The 24,536-nt window shown below is 46.4% G+C and overlaps 1 protein-coding gene across 1 annotated transcript; it reads left to right on the plus strand.

The window, feature by feature from the left end:
• The first annotated feature begins 211 nt into the window (after positions 1–211).
• LOC115332336 lies at positions 212–1,724 on the plus strand. Its single transcript, XM_029994756.4, has one exon. It carries the CDS (start codon positions 244–246, stop codon positions 1,438–1,440), a length of 1,197 nt encoding a protein of 398 aa, XP_029850616.3. The 5' UTR covers positions 212–243; the 3' UTR covers positions 1,441–1,724.
• Positions 1,725–24,536: the final 22,812 nt, after the last annotated feature.

Here is a 24,536-nt window from a genome sequence, read left to right on the forward strand (position 1 = left end):
AAAAGCATTCTGGACGTGAACCCTTGCCACAAATAAAAATAACACATGCATGAAAAACTGCGAAGGCACCTAAGCTTTCGCCTATGATGTGGGAATGCGTGAGCATTACTGGCAAAGTTATGTTGGCGCAACTTGCTAAAAAGAAAAAAAAAAAAGTTATGTTGGCTGCAATAAAGAAATAAAAAAAAAAGTTATGTTGGCGCAAGGAGTTCGCTTCCGGCTTTCGACGAGAGCGGACGGACGATGATTCGCTCCGATAACGGCGCGTTATCGGCCCACGCGGGTCGAGGAAGCATCGACGCTGCAGCCAGCAGTAGCGATGAGTATCGTGTGGTGTTGCCCCGTTTCCCAGATGGAAAAATGTGTCTGAATTCCGTGTTTTTGCACGCGGACCTGATGGGAAGACCGTACCGTGCTGTGGATTTTCGAGACGGACTGAAGGACATCGTGGACATGACGGACGTGGTTTCAATTGGACAATTCCAAATGAGCCACATATGGATGATCACTCTCGCAAGCATGGCTGCCACAGAAAAGATGAAAAGGATTGGACAACTCACGGTCAAGGGGCGGAAGTGTCTGGTGCTGGACCCCAACGCAAAGGACATTAGGGTAAGGCTACTTTGGCTCCCAACGTATCTGGAAGACAGACGTGTGGTGGAAGCTCTCGAGCCTTACGGTAAAGTTCGTAACATCGTTAGGGAGAAATGGCGAGTCCCGGGAATGGAACACTTGGAAACCATGAACAGAGAAGTCAGCATGACGCTGCATGACGCCGTCAGCTCTTCCGACCTGCCCCATATGATCAAGGTATATGGGGTGCAATCCCTTGTCATTGTGCCTGGAAGACCACCGCTTTGCCTACGATGCAAAAAAGTAGGCCATATCCGGAAACAGTGCCGTGCACCAAAATGTACCAAGTGCAACAAATTTGGTCACGAAGACAACGAGTGCTACGCGACCTACGCCACGGTGCTGAGGCGCGGGGACGAGGATGCCGAATCGAATCTCGACCAGTTCATGGACGTGTCCGAAGTAGTGGGAGCCAACGGCGAAGTGGGGGCGTCCACGGGCGGCCCTGCAAACAGTCTTCCCTCCGTACCAGGCGAGACCGGCGCCATCAACGACCACCAGCCACAAGACCCAGGAGCCATACCTGTGTCCTCGCAGACTGGGGATGATTCTTCCATGGAGCAAGGCAGTAACTGCGGCAGTGCTGCTACACCTTCGGAGCTGGACGACCGAGACCAAGGTGAAACCAAGCAAGCAGGTCCCTTTCCCGAGGGTCAAGGGAACGGAGTGGACACAAACTCTGCTCTGGGAACTGGTGTCAGTGACGTCAAGCGAAAGAAATTGGAACCGGGGGCCACATACGCAAGTAAGCGCATAAACGTGTCGAAGCCGCTTGCGCGGCAAGCCCAGGAAAAGCCACCCCCTTAAGCAGCGATGGGCGGTTTCCGCTTCGCCAGCTTAAATGTACGCGGTTTTCATTCGAGGAAAAAGCAGAATCAGCTACACCGTCTACTCGAAGAAAAGGAGATTGACTTTTTAGCAGTACAAGAGACAAAGCTAGAGAATGAGGAAGAGGTTGACCGCGCTTTACCACTTTTTTTGAGAAAATACGAGGTATGTGTCAGCCATGCTGCCGGTCTTTCGGGAGGGTGTTTCTTGTTTATAAAAAAGTCAGTTCAGTTAAGCGAACTAGCTCTGACGGTTGACTTGCAGGGCCGCTTTGTTATGCGTGATTTCCGGGTGCAGGAATGCAAGTGGCGGGTGATTTGTGTGTATGCACCAAACGATGTGAATTCTCGAGTTCAGTTTTTCAATCACTTGCGCTCATACTTGGTGTGTGATAGACTAGTTGTACTCCTTGGAGACTTCAATTGTGTTTGCGACTTAAATGACCGAACGCCGACCAGGCCCCATCTTGATAGAAGTGAACAACTATTGCTCGAAGTAGTCGAAGAGGGAGGCTTGTTAGACGTAGCCAACTTTCAAACAGGAACCAAACTCATACAGTTCACGCACTTTCAACGGGCGTCGCATGCCCGACTAGACAGGTTGTATTGTTCTATTGAACTAATACAACTTTTAAATGCTTATACTGTGGAACCTGTGTTATTCACAGATCACTGCATGGTTGCGATAACGATTGGACAAAAACGAAGGAAGCATAAGCGCATCAATTGGAAACTTTGGAAGCTAAATTCTCAGCTACTTAAAGATGAGTTTTTCGTGTCCGAAACGCGAAAATTACTTAGACAAGCAGGTCAAAACGGGGAAAACATTTTTGCGAGGTGGGAAACCTTTAAGCAAGACGCAAAACAATTGGCAATCGAAAGAGCAAGCACGCTTAATTATTACAAGCACGAAAAAGAAAAGCAACTCCAGCGTGACTTGCATCCTTTATACGAGCTGGAATGCAAAAATCCTGGCTACGGAACAAAAGACATAGAGTACATAAAAGCTCAGCTTGACAGTCTTTATCAGGAACGGTACGCGGGCGCGGTCGTGCGGTCGAGGGCAGAAAAGTTTCTCTTGGGAGAGCAACCCACAAAGAAGGCGTTGGAAGACGAAAAGAGGCACGCACTGAGTAAGGAAATACTAGAGATAGAGCACAGAAACAGAATCGTCACTGATAAGGAGGAGATCGAACGCGTCTTTCTTGATCACTATCGAGCACTGCTGAGCTGTCCCGCATTCGCAGACGATACCAAGGGTCTTGCAAAATTGATAACGTCACTACCGCGACTGAGTGAAGACTTTGCTGAAACCCTTGAAGAACCGATTAGTGTGCAAGAAATTGTAAATGCTGTGGACGCTCTCCCACAGGGAAAAACACCGGGACCCGACGGGATAATCGCTGAGTTTTATAAAGTGCACAAGAACGAGATTTGTCTCGTGCTGCATGAAGTTTTTCAAGAGGCCTACAAGGCAAACGCGCTCCCGCCTTCGTTTCTACGGGCACACACGGTGTTTATTCCAAAAGAAATGGACAACAACCAACGACGCTGCGTGAAAGGGTACCGCCCGATAACATTGTGTAATGTGGACTACAAGATATTCGCAAAAGTACTGGCAAACAGAATGCAATCTATTATTTGTGAAGTAGTCGGGGAACATCAAACATGTGGGATAAGGGGTAGAGCAATCCAGAGCAATATTCACGTGGCCCGAAGTGTGTTAGATTGTGTGTCTGGAAGAGGCGACCAAGTTGCAATGTTGCAAATTGATTTAGAGAAAGCGTTTGACCGCGTTCAGCATGATGTCCTTTTCAAAATACTGGCGCATGTAGGCGTTGGGAAGATAATATTACAAGGCGTTAAGATGTCGTACACCAACTGCTATACGAGTTTGGTGCTTAACAATAACGTGACGGAAAGTATACCAGTCCATTCTTCTGTGAGGCAAGGGTGCCCGCTGTCCCCCTTACTTTTTTCTTTGCACCTCGAACCACTGTGTCAGAGCATAATCCAAAGTTCAAATGTCCGAGGATATATCCTGCACAGCGTTGAAACCAAAGTCTTGGCTTATGCGGATGACGTTGCGTTTTTCTGCACCGATAAAACGAGTGTAAGCCACGCCCTGCGGTTGACGCACACTTTCTGCAAAGCCACGGGTGCCTCGGTGAACCTGCAAAAGTGCAGAGGCTTCTGGCACGGAACGTGGGCGAGCACGCCCGAAGTTTTCGAGGACATCCATTGGAGCTGCACTCCATGCAACTACCTCGGTGTGCCACTGGAGAGCCACAGAAACAGCACGACCTATTGGTCAACTGTAGCAGCAGATATCGACAAGCGCTCCAAGCGCTGGATCCACCGAGATCTGTCGATTTTTACGAGAGCAACTATATGCAACGTTTTTTTGATTGCCAAGCTTTGGTATGTGCTACAAGTTCTACACTGTGCAAGGAGCAATATACAAAAGTTTCACCGTGTCTTTGCGGTTTTCATATGGACTTCAACTTGGGAGCCTATGCGACGGGAAAACCTTTTCCGTAGTGTCGCAGACGGGGGTGTGGGCCTGCCCCACTTATTCGTTAGACAGTTGGTATCACGATTTCTTTTTTTAAGAGACCAGGAAGTCCCTTTTATTCGCGAAGTCATCCAAAACCAGCTGGCATCCTTTATCCCCACTTTTGTTGTGTCAACCGTTGAATATCACCCGCCAAGACTGGTGGGATACCTGAAAGAGGTTGTTGACGCCTTTAATTTTCTAGCAGTCCGTTTTTCTCGGGAGTACCTCGCAACTGTCTCGAGGAAAAAACTAACACGGGATCTTGTTGATATTCTCTTCCCAACGCCAATATACCGAGTCTTGTACAAAAATCACCCTGGGCAGGATGTGCTGTGTCGTGTAAAAAAGATGGGAATTCCTCCTAGAATCAAAACATTCTTTTTCAAATTACATTGTTCTATTTTACCCACCAAGGTATGGTTGCAGGAGAAGGGTATCTTTGTTCCATGGACTGTAAACTGCTTATTGTGTAAGGAGCCCGAAACTGTTGAGCACATTTTTATCAACTGCTGGGACGCAATTTTTTTTTGGGACGTGTTGCAGCGAACTTTGCGCAAAAGCCTAGATATTACACCGCATTCCATTCGTTTTCTGCCCGTAACGCCAGGGGACACCGTTCCGTATGACCTCATTATGCTCCTTAGTTTATACAGCATGTGGAATTCCCGAATGGACGTGCGAAATGCCGTTCAGACCCCGAAGTCTGTGCATTGTTATTTCATTCAACTGGTAGCACAAGTCACCAGTGTGTACGAAGGTCGCGACACAAAGCCCGATTGGGTACCATTGTTTAACAAATTGTTACAGATGAAAGAACTGTAGTGATAAATGAGGGACCTATTTTTGTAGTGCGATATTTTTGTGTGCTCTGACTCTCCGTTTTTGTTTCCCATGAAATAAAGAAAAAAAAAAAAAAAAAAAAAGTTATGTTGGCGCAACGGATAGCGCGCTAGTTTCACGATCAAGAGGGCCTAGCTTCGAAACCGGGCAGGGGATGTTTTTTTTTTCTCGTGTTATTTTTTTTTTCGTTTTTTTTTGTTTTTTTTTTGTTTGGTCACGTGGCAAGAAAAATCACATGAACAGAATTTTTTTTTGGCCAAGTCACCAGAGATTTTTTTTCTAATTTCTCCTTTTCTTCAGTCTTTCTTTCTTTCTTTCTTTCTTTCTTTCTTTCTTTTTTTTTCCTTTTTTTCGGTTTACGCTTCCTATCGCAAAACTCTTTGCACCTATTTCGCGTTACATTGGCGTTAGCCAAATCATTTTATTTATGGCAGGGAATTCTGCCGTACGTATCTTATGTTACTATTACCAACCCTGGATTTCGTCCGGCAACCAGTTTGGGAATGACGACGCCAAATTTCTGTTATAATTTCCTTGAGGTCTAAGGCCTCGTTATCCGTCGGCCTCTAAGATTGGCTCTTCAAGTATCTTTTGGGAAAGAGTTGACGACAGGCATCTTTAAGGAGCACGTGTGTCGACCAGAGTAAACATTGCTGAAGCGCCTCTAGTGTGATTTTGGCCGTAAATAACTGGAAGCCCCGGGCAAACCAACCCAGTGGAGAAAAGTATCTACCTTTCTGGTTTCACAGAGAGCTATGAAAGTCAGAAGGGACGAATCCCAGCCGAGTCAAACTACCGGCTTGCAAACGCAATCGTGTTGATAATAGCGCAAAGGAGTTTGTATGACCCTCTCTGGCGGTGCGCAGAGGGTAAAGGCACGGAGGTAATATATGCTTTTGCCCAGTCACCTCGCGAAAGGTTGGGTATTGGCTGCAGAGATCCATTTCGCGTTGTTTTATTACGGGATTATATCTTGATTTCTTTGTTCCTAGTTTCACAGACAGAACGAAATCGCTTTTCTCGTGTGGTGTCACGGCGGGAAGACAGAAATCAATCAGAGTACCGAAATTCGACGCTTGTGCTCGTTCTATAGCGCTTCTAAAAACCGTGCGATCACGGCTGTGTATCGTCAACATTGCATAAACTGCCGTTACTTCTACTCGTATTGCATCGTGAGGGAACGACTATGACTGGGTAAACAGAAATAGGGAGAATGGGTGCGTGTGATTTGTTGAAGTTCGAATCAACAAATCGAGCTTCAACGAATGCGATAGTATTGCATTCACTCAACCAGCTATATGAGTTTTCAGATCCTTCCAAGTATGCGATTCGTGTTCTGCCAGTGGTACCTCAGTAAGATTAAAAAACAAAATCCACGTTAAAAAAAAAAAAAAAAAAATTACGGTGACTCGAGTTGCTCCCGCGCCGAATCATGTTTCACGTAAGCGTAATTTTGGGTTCGATGCACGACGAGGGGTCTTCAATTATAAAAATATTTTGATTACGATTATTTGCGGCGCTAAAAATTTGAAAGCCAAGCAGTGAAGACGATGGTGTTCTTATAAATATTATATACATTTTATTTTACACTGTTTGAATACGCTGCCGTCGTTATGTCCTTGAATTATTGGCTAGCTTGTGGCTGACAGGGAAGTCTTGCAGGACCATTATGATAGGACCTACACTAAACCTGCCGCGCTTCGAAAAATGTTAGTCCAATGCATACCAGCTTGTTCAAGGCGGACGAAGCATTACGCATCCGGCAAAGCGCATTAAATCGCTGCCCGCGACGTTTTTTTATTTTTTATTTTTTATTTATTTATTTATTTATTTATTATTTTTTTTTTTTGTGCAGCGAGATAATTTTTAGTCAAGCAGCACGCCCCCTCTACGGCGGGTTATGCCGGATTAATGGAGGCGTCTCCTAAACCATTCTCCGTGTTGGCCCCTCGGGGGAGGGCGGTGAAGTGAGGAAAGGAGGGCAGGAGAGGAGGAAACGCAAAAAAAAGTGGAAAGAGCGAACTTTATTTTCGGCTTCAACCTCAAAACCCGCCCGCTCCGTGGGAGTACCGGAAAGAGAAATCTTGGCGGAAGGAGAGGAACCGAAGGAAGTGTACGCGATCCCCCTGTCCTGCGGGACCAGGTACATCGGGCAAACGGGGCGATGCCTCAACGACCGACTCCGAGAACATCAAATGGACGCCGAAAGAGCTGCTTCGGAGTCAAAGCACCCGATAGTCATTCACGGGAGAAAATGTCCCGGTTGCGCTCCTAATTTATGTAATAACAAAAACGGCTTGACATAACAAAAATAACAATTTAATTAAACGTTGCGCCTCCAATGCGGGAGGCATCTTCAGTAGAGCACAGAGCGAGTGAGAATCGCACAAAAAAGTTCGGCTATTTAGGCATAAAGTTTGTGTACACGTCCGGCAGGGGGCCACGGTTCTTGTTTACCAGCGATGAATCACTTCCGCATTTGTCATTTTGGATGAACCAAGATTCCAGCAGCTTCCTCGGTCCCCACCTTATATCTCTCGCCAAGGTCGATGCCTTGACAAAGTCAAATTGGTGTCCTCACGTCCATGCGTGGTCGACGAGTTCGGACTTGAAGCGGGTGGCGTTCGTGGAATTGGCGACATCCCGTGCGTGTTCTTTTAGTCTTGTTATTCTTTTTCGTCCCGTCTCTCCAATGTAGGAAGCGTCACATTCCTTGCAGTGCACCTGGTAGATCACGCCCCTTTCTGCCTCTGGCGGGGTCGGGTCTTTTGGCATGGAGATAACATTGACAATTGTTCTTTCGTACCCCCCACGGCCTAAGGGCGCGTCCCAATGCCTCCGGGATGCACACGACGTCACGTGTTCGTTCGGCTCGATCCGGGCGCCGATGGGACATTTGTTTCTTAACGCAATTGACAAACTAGTCGGGGTAGTTACGTTTTTTCAAAGCCTCCCGCACATGGCTAAGTTCTCGAATGCTAAGTGTTGACTTAGATGGGACAGTTTCTGAACGATGAAGTAACGATCTTACAACTGAGCTTTTGTGTTGAGTAGGGTGATGAGAGTGGTAGTCAAGAAAGTTTTGTCTGTCACATGGTTTACGATATACGGATGTCTCCATCTTAAAAAAAGGTTCACTAGTTCTATGGACACGTACATCTAAACACGGCAAGGTACTATCGGTTTCATGTTCGCAGGTGAACTGAATTGAGGGGTGGACACTATTCAAATTGCGGTGAAAATCAGTTACGTTCTCTCTGTTAACCATTACAAAAGTGTCATCGACATAACGACGGTAGAACTTCACGGGGAAATCAATGCCAGACATTACCTTTCCTCAACATATTCCATGACGAGATTCGAGACGGTGACGGAAACTGAACTCCCCATAGGGCATCCGCTGACCTGATGATATATGTCCCCATTAAAACTAAGATTACACTGGTTGAGACAAAAACGCAAAAGGAGTATAACGTCTTCAACAAGGAGGGTTGTGCGAGTGGACAACGACTGGTCTGCCAACAACCGGTCACGGGCGACATCAACCGCCAGGGCGTTGGGGACATTCGTAAATAATGAAATCACATCAAAGGATACCATAGCCTCGTGCGGGAGCAGGGTCTGAGCGCGTATAAGTTCAACAAAGTCATGGGAATTCCGGAGGCTAAACTCATTTTTTCTTGTAAGAGGGCTCAGAATCATAACCAGATATTTGGAAAGGCTGTAAGTGGATGAACTAATAAAATATACAATCGGGCGTAGGGGGCAACCCGGTTTGTGAATTTTGGGGAGTTCATACATCTTGGGTGTTGCGGCGTCAAAGGAGAAGAGACGACGGTATAGGTCGTCACTGATGCGTCCTTTCTTTTTCAGCTCTCGAAGGTGGTCAACTAACTCTCTTTCGGACTTAGCAGCGGGATCTCTTGATAGCCTCACGAAATAGTGACTGTCGTTTATAACTTCATACATCTTCTTCATGTAGTCATCCCTATCAAGCACAACGGTTCTTTTTCCTTTGTCGGCCTTTAAAATCATGATGGAGCTGTCTGACTTAACTCATTAAGACCAATGCGTTCTTGTTGACCAACAAACAAATGTCCCATCGGCGCCTGGATCGAGCCGAACGAACACGTTACGTTAAGGGTTTCGGAGGCATTGGGACGCGGCCTTGGGCCGTTGGGGGTACGAGCTGTATACAAACCCTACAGAACAATCGCCAATGTTATCTCCAAGCCAAAAGCTCCGACCCTGCCAGAGGCAGAAAGGGTCGTGATTTACCAGGTACAGTGCAAGGAATGTGACGCTTCCTACATTGGAGCGACGAGACGAAAAAGAAAAACAAGACTAAAAGAACACGCACGGGACCGCCACCCGCTTCATGTCCGAACTCGTCGACCACGCATGGACGTCAGGACACCAATTTGACATTGACAAGGCATCCACCTTGGAGGGGGATAAAAGGTGGGAACCGAGGAAGCTGCTGGAATCTTGGTTCATCCAGAACGACAAACGCGGAAGTGATTCATCGCTGGTAAACAAGAACCGTGGCCCCCTGCCGGACGTGTACACAAACTTTATGCCTAAATAACCGAACTTTTTTGTGCGACTCTCACTCGCTCTGCGCTCTACTGAAGATGCCTCCCGCATGGTAGGCGAAACGTTTAATTAAATTGTTATTTGTGTGATGTCAAGCCGTTTTTGTTATTACATTTATCACGTCTTCGCCCGGCTTGTGGAGTATTTTTGCGCTCCTAATTTCACCGGCACGACAGCCATGGGAGGCCACTGCGAGCAAATGGGGAGAGAAATAATTGAGGCCAGTCGGATGGCGACAAGCCCTGAAAACATAACCACCCCGTCCATTTCGCTCTCAAGAAAAGTGATTATCTTTCTTAGACCCTTAAAGGGCCCTTGAAACGATTTTTGGGTTGGGATAAATCATTTTAGATTGGGATTTTACTAATAGCACATCGTTCAGTGGACCAAAAGAAAAAGGTAGAAAGTCAAAAGCCTGACTTCCAGTGCGAAAATTTGAAAACAGAGCGGACTATTTCGTACTTCCTCCCCTTCGCAACCTCTCTGCCTTTGGGGATTTGCGGCCTGGTAGGCTGAGCGGCTAAACCTTTCCTGTCTGACCTTGCAGTATTCTTCGAAGACCGAGCTAGCGGAGCGCGGCTGCCGGCGCGGTGTTGGTCACAACCCACAAGACTACTGGTTCGTCGTCGTTTCGAACGGCTTCGCTAGAAGAGAGAACGCCGGCACCGATCTGCTTCTGCTTCACTGCATCGTCCTTCGGTTTATCTGCACCTACGTCATCAACCAGTTCTACAAAAAGGACTATCGCACCATAGTTCACTGGGATTTGCGGCCTGGTAGGCTGAGCGGCTAAACCTTTCCTGTCTGACCTTGCAGTATTCTTCGAAGACCGAGCTAGCGGAGCGCGGCTGCCGGCGCGGTGTTGGTCACAACCCACAAGACTACTGGTTCGTCGTCGTTTCGAACGGCTTCGCAAGAAGAGAGAACGCCGGCACCGATCTGCTTCTGCTTCACTGCATCGTCCTTCGGTTTATCTGCACCTACGTCATCAACCAGTTCTACAAAAAGGACTATCGCACCATAGTTCACTGGGATTTGCGGCCTGGTAGGCTGAGCGGCTAAACCTTTCCTGTCTGACCTTGCAGGTGAGAACTCTGTCCTACTATTCTAGTTAGTCAAACTGTAATGTAAGGCTGCAGATCCCCTGTGTTTCCTGTCTTCGCGGCATGGGTGTTGACCTGTCCGTTTATCGCGCTCGCATAGGATGTTTTTCCTACTCCCTCTCGCACGGCTCAAGTCGACGCTATCTCTTTGTTCCGCGGGCATTAGCGTTTGTCCCTAGAGCTCACGTATTGCTATTGGCTTTGTGTCTGTGCAATGTCTTGATCCTTGCCGGTGATGTGGAGTTGAACCCCGGCCCCGGGGACTTCGATAAACTTCAGAGCACGCTTGAAAAACTTGTTCAGTCTACTGAGCAATACCAACGGGAAAACGCAACAAAACTCTCTAGCATTGCAGATGGGGTGAAAGATCTGAATGAAAGAGTGACTCATTTAGAAAAAAGGCTAGAGGATTTGGTACGGGTTCAGAACGACGTTGTCGATGTCCAAGCAAAAATAGCTACTCTGCAAAATGAAGTAAAAGCGATATCCGCTACCTGTAACCACCTAAGTAGTATACCAACTAGTTTGGACGCGCTGGATAACCGACAACGCCGGAATAACCTGATATTTTAGGGTCTTCCAGAAGAAGACAAAGAATCGTGGAACAGGTCCGAGCAAATTGTGAAGAACTTTATTCAAACGCACCTTGGAATTGAGGCAGGAGAAATTGAGCGCGCTCACCGTCTGGGTGGAAGGCGGGGGGACTACCCTCGTCCGATCATTGTTAACTTCCGTAGCTTTAAAAAGAAACGGGAAATCCTTGAAAATGCGTCAAAGCTGAAACAACTTGAGAACTTACGTGTTTGGATAGACGAAGACTTTTCACCTAGCATTCGTCATGCTCGAAAAATGCTATGGGAATACGGTAGGCCCCTCCGTTCGTCCCAGACGCGTGTGCGCCTCGTTTTTGACAAGCTTTTCGTTGGCGACCGTATGTTCTTTTACAATGCCGAATCAGGTGATGTGATCGAACAAGAAAGAAGAAACTTTATGTCCACACCAACTGAATCATGATGTCGCGCAAAGAAGCGCCTTTCCGGAACTGTGTCTTTTCTTGTTGCTAATTTTAGGAGTCTTGTTTCGAAGCAAGATGACCTTTTGTGTTCGATCGACATCTGTAATCCGCATGTCATACTTGGAACGGAAACCTGGCTTTCCAGTGAAATTGATAACTGTGAACTTGTTATTGATAAAGATTATCTGGTTTATCGGAAAGACCGGTTGCACTCAAAGGGTGGAGGGGTGCTTATCGCTGTTAAAAAATGTTTCCACTCTGTCCCTGTCGAATTAAAAACCGAACTCGAAATGCTCTGGGTTCGCGTTAAGTTTTCGTTTTTTTATGTCTTGGTAGGTGTATGCTACAAGCCGCCTCATGTTACCGCTGATTTTGTCCGGGATCTTTGTATTAGCCTCGATGACGTTATTTCTCGTTACCCCGGATGTCCCGTTTTTTTTGGAGGAGATTTTAATTACCCAGGAATTGACTGGATTTCTTGTGAACCAATACCTGACTGCAGACATGTTTCCTAGTGTTTAGAGTTTTTGAATGTTTTTAAATCACTTTTCCTCTCTCAAGTTGTTCTTGAACCTACCCGAGGTACCTCTATTCTAGATCTATTTTTCACGACTGCCCCTGACTTAATTAAGCGCGTAAATGTTCTTGAAGAAATTAGTGATCATAAAATGGTTTTAGTCGAAGTCGAAATGACAACTCAGCACCCCCGTAACCAGTTTAAAGAAATCCACGACTACTCAAAGGCAAAAACTGATGAAATAAGCACAACTATGAGGATCTTTTTTGATGACTTTGAGTGGTCGTTCCGCCTACGGTCTGTTGAAGAAAACTGGATCGCATTTAAAAATCAGCTGAATTATATCCTCAGAAACTTCGTTCCAACAATCAAAATTTCGAACAACCCTTTACGTCCGTGGTTTTCTAAAAATCTTAAGTCTCTTTTGAACAAAAAGAAACGCTTGTACAAAAGGGCTGTGGAAAGGAACACGAATTTGTCTTGGGACTTGTATAATTCCCATTCATCTATATGTGCTTCCGAAATTAAAAAAGCGAAAACAACATTCTACAGAGATGACCTAAATGGCCTTCTGAAGTCAAATTCAAAAAAATTCTGGAATTGCATAAATCCACCGAAAACAAGTTGTGATCTTAACTTTACGGATGTGGAGGGAAATAGATGCACTGACCTTGAAACTGCCAACAATTTTAATGAATGTTTTAGTGAAGTTTTTACCAACGAATCGTTTCCGTTACCTTCTTGTGAATTGACCTATGACCACGCTTTCTTGGAAAAGATCACTGTTTGTTCACGTGGTGTAAGTAAACTCATCGAAGACCTTCCTTATCGTTCCTCGCCAGGCATAGATGGCATTAACACTAAACTATTGAAACTTACGCAGCCGTTCTCTAGCGACATACTAGCTTTATTGTACCAGCAATCCCTCGAAGTTGGGCATTTGCCGAGTGATTGGAAGCATGCAAAAATAATTCCGGTTCACAAGTCTGGTGACACGTCATGCTTAAATAACTACAGGCCTATCTCGTTAACGAGCATCCCTTGTAAAATATTAGAGCATATCCTATATAGTCATATTATTAATTTTGTCTTGGAGAACAACATTCTTTTTGAGGGACAACACGGCTTCAGAAAAGGCAAATCGTGTGAGACTCAACTTTTCGACCTTGTAACCGATCTTTATGATAACGTTCATTCGCTCCAACAGACCGACTTGATATTTCTAGACTTTTCCCGGGCTTTTGATTGTGTACCGCATCAGCGGTTATTACAAAAACTTGAAACGTTGAATATAGACCCCTCACTGATATTTTGGATTAGACAATTCCTTACGAACAGAACTCAATCCGTTGTAATTTCTGATCAGTTGTCATCGTCTACTGATGTTAAGTCTGGCGTGCCCCAGGGCTCTGTCCTGAGACCCCTTCTCTTCCTTATATATATAAACGATCTCCCTGTTAGCATTTCTTCATCGATTCGACTCTTCGCAGACGATTGTGTATTGTATAAAAAGATAGTACATATAGACGACACCTCGACACTTCAAACCGATCTGAGCTCTATTGCTTCGTGGTGCGACAAGTGGCAAATGCGAATTAACATAGATAAAACCAAATATATGACCGTGACAAAAAAGAAAACATCAATTAATTTCAGCTACTCTATCAACGGTGTCCCTCTGGAAAAGGTAAATAAATATAAGTATCTGGGTGTTTTTATTTCCGATAGTCTTAATTGGCATGACCATATTAACTACTTAGTTGGGAAAGCAAATCGTTCTTTAGGATTCATCAGGCGGAAGTTGTATTTAGCTCCCCCTGAAACTCGTTTGCTAGCTTTTAAGTCCTTCGTCAGATCGCAGCTCAAATACGCCAGCATCATATGGTCTCCCCACCAGGACTACCTGATTGACCAAATTGAAAGAATTCAAAACAAAGCCGCGCGCTTCATATTTAGTGACTATTCACCTTACACGAGCGTTTCGGCACTGAAACAAAGGGCTAATTTACCTTTATTAAAAGTCAGGCGCAAAGTCTCCCGTCTTACCTTCATTCACAATATTTATTACTATAATGTTAACCTTAAGGAATTCTTATTACCTCCCCCTCATCGCATCTTTCCCAGACATGATCACCCCCACAAAATTCGTTTATCAAATTGTCGCACTAACCAGTTTCGCAACTCGCCATTACAGCTTGCCATTGCAGAATGGAACTCTTTGCCCCCCCACGTTGTAGATATCATAGATAAAAATGAATTCAAATCATCATCTGTACGCTTGTTTCACTTTTCCATGGAATGAATCGCGGGATGGTGTCTTTCTTGTTTTTTATGTGCAAAGATGGTCTTTTCTCTCTCTTTTTGTAGCCTGGTTGGCACGTTGTTTCCTGTTTGTGTAAGAGTGTATTTCTTTCGAGTGGGTGTATTGCATTGTTTCTTGTTTATTAAGCAAATATGTACGATATGTATCGTTTCAATATTTTTGTCGAAAACCTTGTACTCCCCCCCCTCATACAATGCCCGAAAGGGCGCTTTGAGGTAAATTAAATAAATAAATAAATAAAATAAATTTTCACTGTGATACAACCGCGGTCCCAAAAGCGCGTTATCGGGTCCAAACTGACGTCACACGCAACCGGACCTCACTTATTCCCTTCACCCCTAAGCTGACATTGTGGTGGAAGCTACACGCTTGCCGGACCAATCAGCCGCCTCCCTTTCATCACCTGACTTCATTCTCTGCAGCCACATTTGCCACGCTCACGTGGCAAGTGTGGCTGGCCCAACGAGCACGTAGCTTCAACAGCACTGTCAGCTTCGGAATGAACGGGGTGGGGAAAGCGACTTTTGTCTGAATTTTGAGCGACGGGCTAATCTTCTAGGGGGAGAATGGATGTGTCCGGGATTACACAAACGGGAGTGCGAGCAAGAGGGGACTTCACCTTTTCGTCTTCTTCAACTGTTTGGTGGAATGCGCGATTTATGAGTTCAGGAGGAAAGCGAAACAGGAAAAAGTTGGAAAAGCGTTTCATGACCCCTTTAATGGAAGCCGCACGCTGACAGACTAGGCAAGGCGACAAGGTCACCGGCAGAAGCGGCCTTTCCTTTTATGCGTTGTTGATGCCCCTTCGACCTCGCCTTTTGCAAATCCTCCCCACCTGCTTTTGCGTCTTCGTGTGGCTGTCAGCGAGCGCGACAGCCGCTTTAAGCAAATCAAAAGGATGAAGCGAAACGCGTTACTCAGCGTGACCTCTCTACATAGGACGCGTAGGGCAAAAAAGTTTGGACGAAAATTTGTCACGTGACTTTTTCTGTCACGCTGATGGGATCTCTGGGGCTGTCGTTTTCGCCGTTTGCCTAGTTATAGAAATAAGCAGGCCACGTAGGTCCGGTTTTCGAACTGGGCTCTTCAGTGTTCTGTTGCTTTCGTGCGTTGCGGACGCGGCCGTGTTTTTTCGTCGTAAACGGTCGGAATACGTCCATGCCAATTTTTCGGTAACAGTCATTTTTTGCACCGGAGTTCGTGGAATACTTGTGATGTGTTTGTTGGACAAGCTTCGACAAAAACTGCTCTTCGCCGACGAAGAGACGTCAGTTGAATGTGCGCAACCTTCTTCCTCGAATGTGTTTGTGGGGTGCCTGAGTTGGATTATGCATCTATCAAGGATTACATGATATCGCTCTTTTATTAGCAAGTGCACTGCACGCATGATTCTGATAGTCGCCCTGCTTTCCTTTCATTCTCCGCGGTTTTACGTGTGATGAGTTTTGCTTGGCATGAGGACAGTGTTAATTGTATTTTATAATTTGCTTTTCGTTTTACAGAGAAGTGTGACCTTTGTAAATATGTTGAGAATACACTGTGTGTAATGATAGTTGTTTAATAAACTTCTGGGAGCGATCGAAAAAATTTGTTTGTCCGTATAAGTAATTGGATATGCAACAAATGACATGTAACGTACACATACTTGCACGACGTTCGGCCAATACGAAGCAGACGCATCGTAGAGTTTTCGCACAATATTACGCGAACGCTAGGCCGGGGCGAAACAGCTGTACGGCAATACCTGCCGGGTATCAAACGGTGGTGCAAAATTGGACAGTTGAGCGATATTGTAACCGACTTTCGGCCGGCACTGGCACGATACTGCAAAGTATTGCCGTGCTGCTTGGGAACGGAGGTGATGACATCTTACTATCGTGCTTCCAACGCTTATTTATTTTATTTCTCTCCTGGGACGCGTAAAAGAGCACTTCTGTGACACACCAGAGATGTTGGAAACTTGAGCTGGCCTCTCGGCTTTCTTTGCCACTTTTGGCACTTATTTGGCACTTCAGTGGGTAGCCAGAAAAGAGCCAAACTTCAACATGCCCCGAATCGACAAATTAACATTTACTGCGGCAGTTATGGCTCAAGTCTGGCACTTACTTTGGCACAACTCTGGCGGACCAGAGAAAAGCCAAACTCGGCGAGGCTGAAATACCGAAATTAGGCGTTGCTTTGGTAGTTATGGCTCAAGTATGGCACACTTCGGCACTCCTGTGGCGTATCAAAGAAACGTCAAATTTTGGCGTGTCCGAAATACCCAAATTAGGCGTTGCTCTGGCAGTTATGGCTGAATTATTGCATCAACTTTGGCGCTCCTCTGGCGGACCAGAGAAACGCCAAACCTTAGCACGTCCCAAATACCGAAATGAGGCGTTACTCTGGCAGCTATGGCTGAAGTATGGCACCAACTTTGGCGCTCCTCTGGCGGACCAGAGAAACGCCAAACCTTGGCACGTCCCAAATACCGAAATTAGGCATTGCTCTGGCAGTTATGGCTGAAGTATGGCACCAACTTTGGCGCTCCTCTGGCGGACCAGAGAAGCGCCAAACCTTGGCATGCCCCGAATTCCCAGTTTAGGTTTTATTATGGCAGTTATGGCTCAAATCTGGCACCAACTTTAGCACTCCTCTGGCGGACCAGAGCAACGCCAAACTTTGGCATGTCCAAAATACCCAAATTGGGCATTGCTGTGGCAGTTATAGCTCTAGTATTGCACTACTTCGGCAATCCTGTGGCGGACCCGAGAAAAGCCAAACTTTGGCACGTCCCAAATACCGAAATTAGGCGTTGCTCTGGCAGCTATGGCTGAAGTATGGCACCAACTTTGGCGCTCCTCTGGCGGACCAGAGAAACGCCAAACCTTGGCACGTCCCAAATACCGAAATTAGGCGTTGCTCTGGCAGTTATGGCTGAAGTATGGCACCAACTTTGGCGCTCCTCTGGCAGACCAGAGAAATGCCAAACATTGGCATGCCCCGAATTCCCAGATTAGGATTTACTATGGCAGTTATGGCTCAAGTATGGCACCAACTTTGGCACTCCTCTGGCGTACCGGAGAAGAGCCAAACTTTGGCATGCCATAGGATCGCCCAACTTAGGCTATAGTTAGGCACCGTACTTTGGCACTGATGAATGCCATGGTGCAAAATCCTAACTGCGCCAAAGTTGGGCCCTTATGTTTGCCAGACCTTTGCCCAAGTTGGGCATTCCTCTGGCGTGCTACCTGGGAATATATGCTTTTGCCCAGTCACCTTGCGAACGGTTGGGTATTGGCTGCAGAGATCCATTTCGCGTTGTTTTATTACGTGATTATATCTTGATTTCTTTGTTCCTAGTTTCACAGACAGAACGAAATCGCTTTTCTCGTGTGGTGTCACGGCGGGAAGACAGAAATCAATCAGAGTACCGAAATTCGACGCTTGTGCTCGTTCTATAGCGCTTCTAAAAACCGTGCGATCACGGCTGTGTATCGTCAACATTGCATAAACTGCCGTTACTTGTACTCGTATTGCATCGTGAGGGAACGACTATGACTGGGTAAACAGAAATAGGGAGAATGGGTGCGTGTGATTTGTTGAAGTTCGAATCAACAAATCGAGCTTCAACGAATGCGATAGTATTGCATTCACTCAACCAGCTATATGAGTTTTCAGATCCTTCCAAGTATGGGATTCGTGTTCTGCCAGTGGTACCTCAGTTAGATTAAAAAGCAAAATCCACGTTAAAAAAAAAAAATTATGGTGACTCGAGTTGCTGCCGCGCCGAATCATGTTTCACGTGAGCGTAATTTTGGGTTCGATGCACGACGAGGGGTCTTCAATTATAAAAAAAATATTTTGATTACGATTATTTGCGGCGCTAAAAATTTGAAAGCCAAGCAGTGAAGACGATGGTGTTCTTATAAATATTATATACATTTTATTTTACACTGTTTGAATACGCTGCCGTCGTAATGTCCTTGAATTATTGGCTAGCTTGTGGCGGGCAGGGAAGTCTTGCAGGACCATTATGATAGGACCTACACTAAACCTGCCGCGCTTCGAAAAATGTTAGTCCAATGCATACCAGCTTGTTCAAGGCGGACGAAGCATTACGCATCCGGCAAAGCGCATTAAATCGCTGCCCGCGACGTTTTTTTTTTTATTTTTTTTATTTTTTTTTTTTTTTTTTGTGCAGCGAGATAATCTTTAGTCAAGCAGCACGCCCCCTCTACGGCGGGTTATGCCGGATTAACGGAGGCGTCTCCTAATCCATTCTCCGTGTTGGCCCCTCGGGGGAGGTCGGTGAAGGGAGGAAAGGAGGGCAGGAGAGGAGGAAACGCAAAAAAAAGTGGAAAGAGCGAACTTTATTTTCGGCTTCAACCTCAAAACCCGCCCGCTCCGTGGGAAGAGAAATCTTGCGGAAGGAGAGGAAGCGAAGGAAGTGTACGCGATCCCCCTGTCCTGCGGGACCAGGTGCATCGGGCAAACGGGGCGATGCCTCAACGACCGACTCCGAGAACATCAAATGGACGCCGAAAGAGCTGCTTCGGAGTCCAAGCACCCGATCGTCATTCACGGGAGAAAATGTCCCGGTTGCGCTCCTAATTTATGTAATAACAAAAACGGCTTGACATAACAAAAATAACAATTTAATTAAACGTTGCGCCTCCAATGCGGGAGGCATCTTCAGTAGAGCAGAGAGCGAGTGAGAGTCGCACAAAAAAGTTCGGCTATTTAGGCATAAAGTTTGTGTACACGTCCGGCAGGGGGCCACGGTTCTTGTTTACCAGCGATGAATCACTTCCGCATTTGTCATTCTGGATGAACCAAGATTCCAGCAGCTTCCTCGGTCCCTACCTTATATCTCTCGCCAAGGTCGATGCCTTGCCAAAGTAAAATTGGTGTCCTCACGTCCATGCGTGGTCGACGAGTTCGGACTTGAAGCGGGTGGCGTTCGTGGAATTGGCGACATCCAGTGTGTGTTCTTTTAGTCTTGTTATTCTTTTTCGTCCCGTCTCTCCAATGTAGGAAGCATCCCATTCCTTGCAGTGCACCTGGTAGATCACACCTCTGGCGGGGTTCGGGTCTTTTGGCATGGAGATAACATTGACAATTGTTCTTTCGTACCCCCAACGGCCTAAGGGGCGTCCCAATTCCTCCGAGATGCACACGACGTCACGTGTTCGTTCGGCTCGATCCGGGCGCCGACGGGACATTTGTTTCTTAACGCGATTGACAAACCTGTAGGGGTAGTTACGTTTTTTCAAAGCCTCCCGCACATGGCTAAGTTCTTGAATGCTAAGTGTTGACTTAGATGGGACAGTTTCTAAACGATGAAGTAACGATCTTACAACTGAGCTTATGTGTTCAGTAGGGTGATGAGAGTGGTAGTCAAGAAAGTTTTGTCTGTCACATGGTTTACGATATACGGATGTCTCCATCTTAAAAAAAGGTTCACTAGTTCTATGGACACGTACATCTAAACACGGCAAGGTACTATCGGTTTCATGTTCGCAGGTGAACTGAATTGAGGGGTGGACACTATTCAAATTGCGGTGAAAATCAGTTACGTTCTCTCTGTTAACCATTACAAAAGTGTCATCGACATAACGACGGTAGAACTTCACGGGGAAATCAATGCCAGACATTACCTTTCCTCAACATATTCGATGACGAGATTCGAGACGGTTACGGAAACTGAACTCCCCATAGGGCATCCGCTGACCTGATGATATATGTCCCCATTAAAACTAAGATTACACTGGTTGAGACAAAAACGCAAAAGGAGTATACCGTCTTCAACAAGGAGGGTTGTGCGAGTGGACAACGACTGGTCTGCCAACAACCGGTCACGGGCGACATCAACCGCCAGGGCGTTGGAGACATTCGTAAATAATGAAATCACATCAAAGGATACCATAGCCTCGTGCGGGAGCAGGGTCTGAGCGCGTATAAGTTCGACAAAGTCATGGGAATTCCGGACGCTAAACTAATTTTTTCTTGTAAGAGGGCTCAGAATCATAACCAGATATTTGGAAAGGCTGTAAGTGGATGAACTAATAAAAGATACAATCGGGCGTAGGGGGCAACCCGGTTTGTGAATTTTGGGGTGTCCATACATCTTGGGTGTCGCGGCGTCAAAGGAGAAGAGACGACAGGTCGTCACTGATGCGTCCTTTATTTTTCAGCTCTCGAAGGTGGTCAACTAACTCTCTTTCGGACTTAGCAGCGGGATCTCTTGATAGCCTGACGAAATAGTGACTGTCGTTTATAACTTCATACATCTTCTTCATGTAGTCATCCCTATCAAGCACAACGGTTCTCTTTCCTTTGTCGGCCTTTAAAATCATGATGGAGCTGTCTGACTTCAACTCATTAAGAGCAATGCGTTCTTGTTGACCAACAAACAAATGTCGCATCGGAGCCTGGATCGAGCCGAACGAACACGTTACGTTAAGGGTTTCGGAGGCATTGGGACGCGGCCTTAGGCCGTTGGGGGTACGAACTGTATACAAACCCTACGGAACAATCGCCAATGTTATCTCCAAGCCAAAAGATCCGACCCCGCCAGAGGCAGAAAGGGTCGTGATTTACCAGGTACAGTGCAAGGAATGTGACGCTTCCTACATTGGAGCGACGGGACGAAAAAGAAAAACAAGACTAAAAGAACACGCACGGGACCGCCACCCGCTTCATGTCCGAACTCGTCGACCACGCATGGACGTCAGGACACCAATTTTACATTGACAAGGCATCGACCTTGGAGGGGGATAAAAGGTGGGAACCGAGGAAGTTGCTGGAATCTTGGTTCATCCAGAACGACAAACGCGGAAGGGATTCATCGCTGGTAAACAAGAACCGTGGCCCCCTGTCGGACGTGTACACAAACTTTATGCCTAAATAACCGAACTTTTTTGTGCGACTCTCACTCGCTCTGCGCTCTACTGAAGATGCCTCCCGCATGGGAGGGGAAACGTTTAATTAAATTGTTATTTTTGTTATGTCAAGCCGTTTTTGTTATAACATTTATCACGTCTTCGCCCGGCTTGTGGAGTAGTTTTGCGCTCCTAATTTCACCGGCACGACAGCCATGGGAGGCCACTGCGAGCAAATGGGGAGCGAAATAATTGAGGCCTATCGGATGGCGACAAGCCCGGAAAACATAACCACCCCGTCCATTTCGCTCTCAAGAAAGGAGATTATCTTTCTGAGGCCCTTAAAGGGCCCATAAACGATTTTTGGGTTGGGATAAATCATTTTAGATTGGGATTTTACTAATAGCACATCGTTCAGTGGACCAAAAGAAAAAGGTAGAAAGTCAAAAGCCTGACTTTCAGTGCGAAAATTCGAAAACAAAGCGGATTATTTCGTACCTCCTCCCCTTCGCAACCTCTCTGCCTTTTCACTGTGACACAACCGCGGTCCCAAAAGCGCGTTATCGGGTCCAAACTGACGTCACACGCAACCGGACCTCACTTATTCCCTTCACCCCTAAGCTGACATTGTGGTGGAAGCTACGCGCTTGCCGGACCAATCAGCCGCCTCCCTTTCATCACCTGACTTCATTCTCTGCAGCCACATTTGCCACGCTCACGTGGCAAGTGTGGCTGGCCCAACGAGCACGTAGCTTCAACAGCACTGTCACCTTCGGAATGAACGGGGTGGGGAAAGCGACTTTTGTCTGAATTTTGAGCGACGGGCTAATCTTCAAGGGGGAGAATGGATGTGTCCAGGATTACACAAACGAGAGTGCGAGCAAGAGGGGACTCCCCCTTTTCGTCTTCTTTAAAGGGGTCATGAAACGTTTTTCCAACTTTTTCCTGTTTAGCTTTCCTCCTCAACTCATAAATCGCGCATTCCACCAAACAGTTCAAGAATACGAAAAGAGGGGAGTCCCCTCTTGCTCGGAATCTGGTTTATGTACCCGGACAGAGCCATTGTCCCCCTAGAAGATTAGCCCGTCGCTCAAAATTCAGACAAAAGTTGCTTTCCCCGAACCGTTCACCCCGGAGCTGACAGTGCCGTGGAAGCTACGTGCTCGTTGGACCAGCCACACTTGCCACATGATCACGCTCCTCCGCGCATACCCACGCGCAGAGATTGATGTCAGGTGATCAAGGGAGGCGGCTGATCGGTTCGGCAAGCCCGTAGCTTCCATCACAATGTCAGCTTAGGGATGAAGCGACTAAGTGAGGTCCGGTTTCGTGTGACGTCAGTTTGGACCCGATGACGCGCTTTTGGGACCGCGGATGTATCACAGTGAAAAGGCAGAGAGGTTGCGAAGGGGAGGAGGTACGAAATAGTCCGCTGTGTTTTCAAATTTTCGCACTGAAAGTCAGGCTTTTGTCTTTCTACCTTTTTTCTTTTGGCCCACTGAACGATGTGCTATTAGTAAAATCCCAATCGAAAATGATTTATCCCAACCCAAAATCCGTTTCATGGGCCCTTTAACTGTTTGGTGGAATGCGCGATTTATGAGTTGAGGAGGAAAGCGAAACAGGAAAAACAAATACTTTACATACAAACAAATAAAGTATTTGGGAAAAAGTTGGAAAAGCGTTTCATGACCCCTTTAATGGAAGCCGAACGCTGACAGACTAGGCAAGGCGACAAGGTCACCGGCAGAAGCGGCCTTTCTTTTATGCGTTGTTGATGCGCCTTCGACCTCGCCTTTTGCAAATCCTCCCCACCTGTTTTTGCGTCTTCGTGTGGCTGTCAGCGAGCACGACAGCCGCTTTAAGCAAATCAAAAGGATGAAGCGAAACGCGTGACTCAGCGTGACCTCTCTACATAGGACGCGTAGGACAAAAACGTTTGGAGGAAAATTTGTCACGTGACTTTTTCTGTCACGTTGATGGGATCTCTGGGGCTGTCGTTTTCGCCGTTTGCCTAGTTATAGAAATAAGCAGGCCACCTAGGTCCGGTTTTCGAACTGGACTCTTCAGTGTTCTGTTGCTTTCGTGCGTTGCAGACGCGGCCGTGTTTTTTCGTCGTAAACGGTCGGAATACGTCCATGCCAATTTTTCGGTAACAGTCATTTTTTGCACCGGAGTTCGTGGAATACTTGTGATGTGTTTGTTGGACACGCTTCGACAAAAACTGCTCTTCGCCGACGACGAGACGTCATTTGAATGTGCTCAACCTTCTTCCTCGAATGTGTTTGTGGGGTGCCTGAGTTGGATTATGCATCTATCAAGGATTACATGATATCGCTCTTTTATTAGTAAGTACACTGCACGCATGATTCTGATAGTCGTCCTGCTTTCCTTTCATTCTCCGCGGTTTTACGTGTGATGAGTTTTGCTTGGCATGAGGACAGTGTTAATTGTATTTTATAATTTGCTTTTCGTTTTACAGAGAAGTGTGACCTTTGTAAATATGTTGAGAATACACTGTGTGTAAGGATAGTTGTTTAATAAACTTCTGGGAGCGATCGAAAAAATTTGTTTGTCCGTATAAGTGATTGGATATGCAACAAATGACATGCAACGTACACATACTTGCACGACGTTCGGCCAATACGAAACAGACGCATCATAGAGTTTTCGCACAATATTACGCGAACGCTAGGCCGGGGCGAAACAGCTGTACGGCAATACCTGCCGGGTATCAAACGGTGGTGCAAAACTGGACAGTTGAGCGATATTGGAACCGACTTTCGGCCGGCACTGGCACGATACTGCAAAGTATTGCCGTGCTGCTTGGGAACGGAGGTGATGACATCTTACTATCGTGCTTCCAACGCTTATTTATTTTATTTCTCTTCTGGGACGCGTAAAAGAGCACTTCTGTGACACACCAGAGATATTCGAAACTTGGGCTGGCCTCTCGGCTTTCTTTGCCACTTTTGGCACTTATTTGGCACTTCAGTGGGTAGTCAGAAGAGCCAAACTTCGGCATGCCCCGAATCGACAAATTAAGATTTACTGCGGCAGTTATGGCTCAAGTCTGGCACTTACTTTGGCACAACTGTGGCGGACCAGAGAAAAGCCAAACTCGGCGAGGCTGAAATACCGAAATTAGGCGTTGCTTTGGTAGTTATGGCTCAAGTATGGCACACTTCGGCACTCCTGTGGCGTATCAGAGAAACGCCAAATTTTGGCGTGTCCGAAATACCCAAATTAGGCGTTGCTCTGG

The sequence above is a fragment of the Ixodes scapularis genome, unplaced genomic scaffold, assembly GCF_016920785.2.
Source record: "Ixodes scapularis isolate PalLabHiFi unplaced genomic scaffold, ASM1692078v2 ptg000146l_1___fragment_1__unscaffolded, whole genome shotgun sequence".
NCBI classification, from domain to species: Eukaryota; Metazoa; Arthropoda; class Arachnida; order Ixodida; family Ixodidae; genus Ixodes; species Ixodes scapularis.

Bases quoted from the DNA above. Each gene is read 5' to 3' on its own strand.
- LOC115332336 (XM_029994756.4), top strand. From the start codon at position 244: ATGATTCGCTCCGATAACGGCGCGTTATCGGCCCACGCGGGTCGAGGA.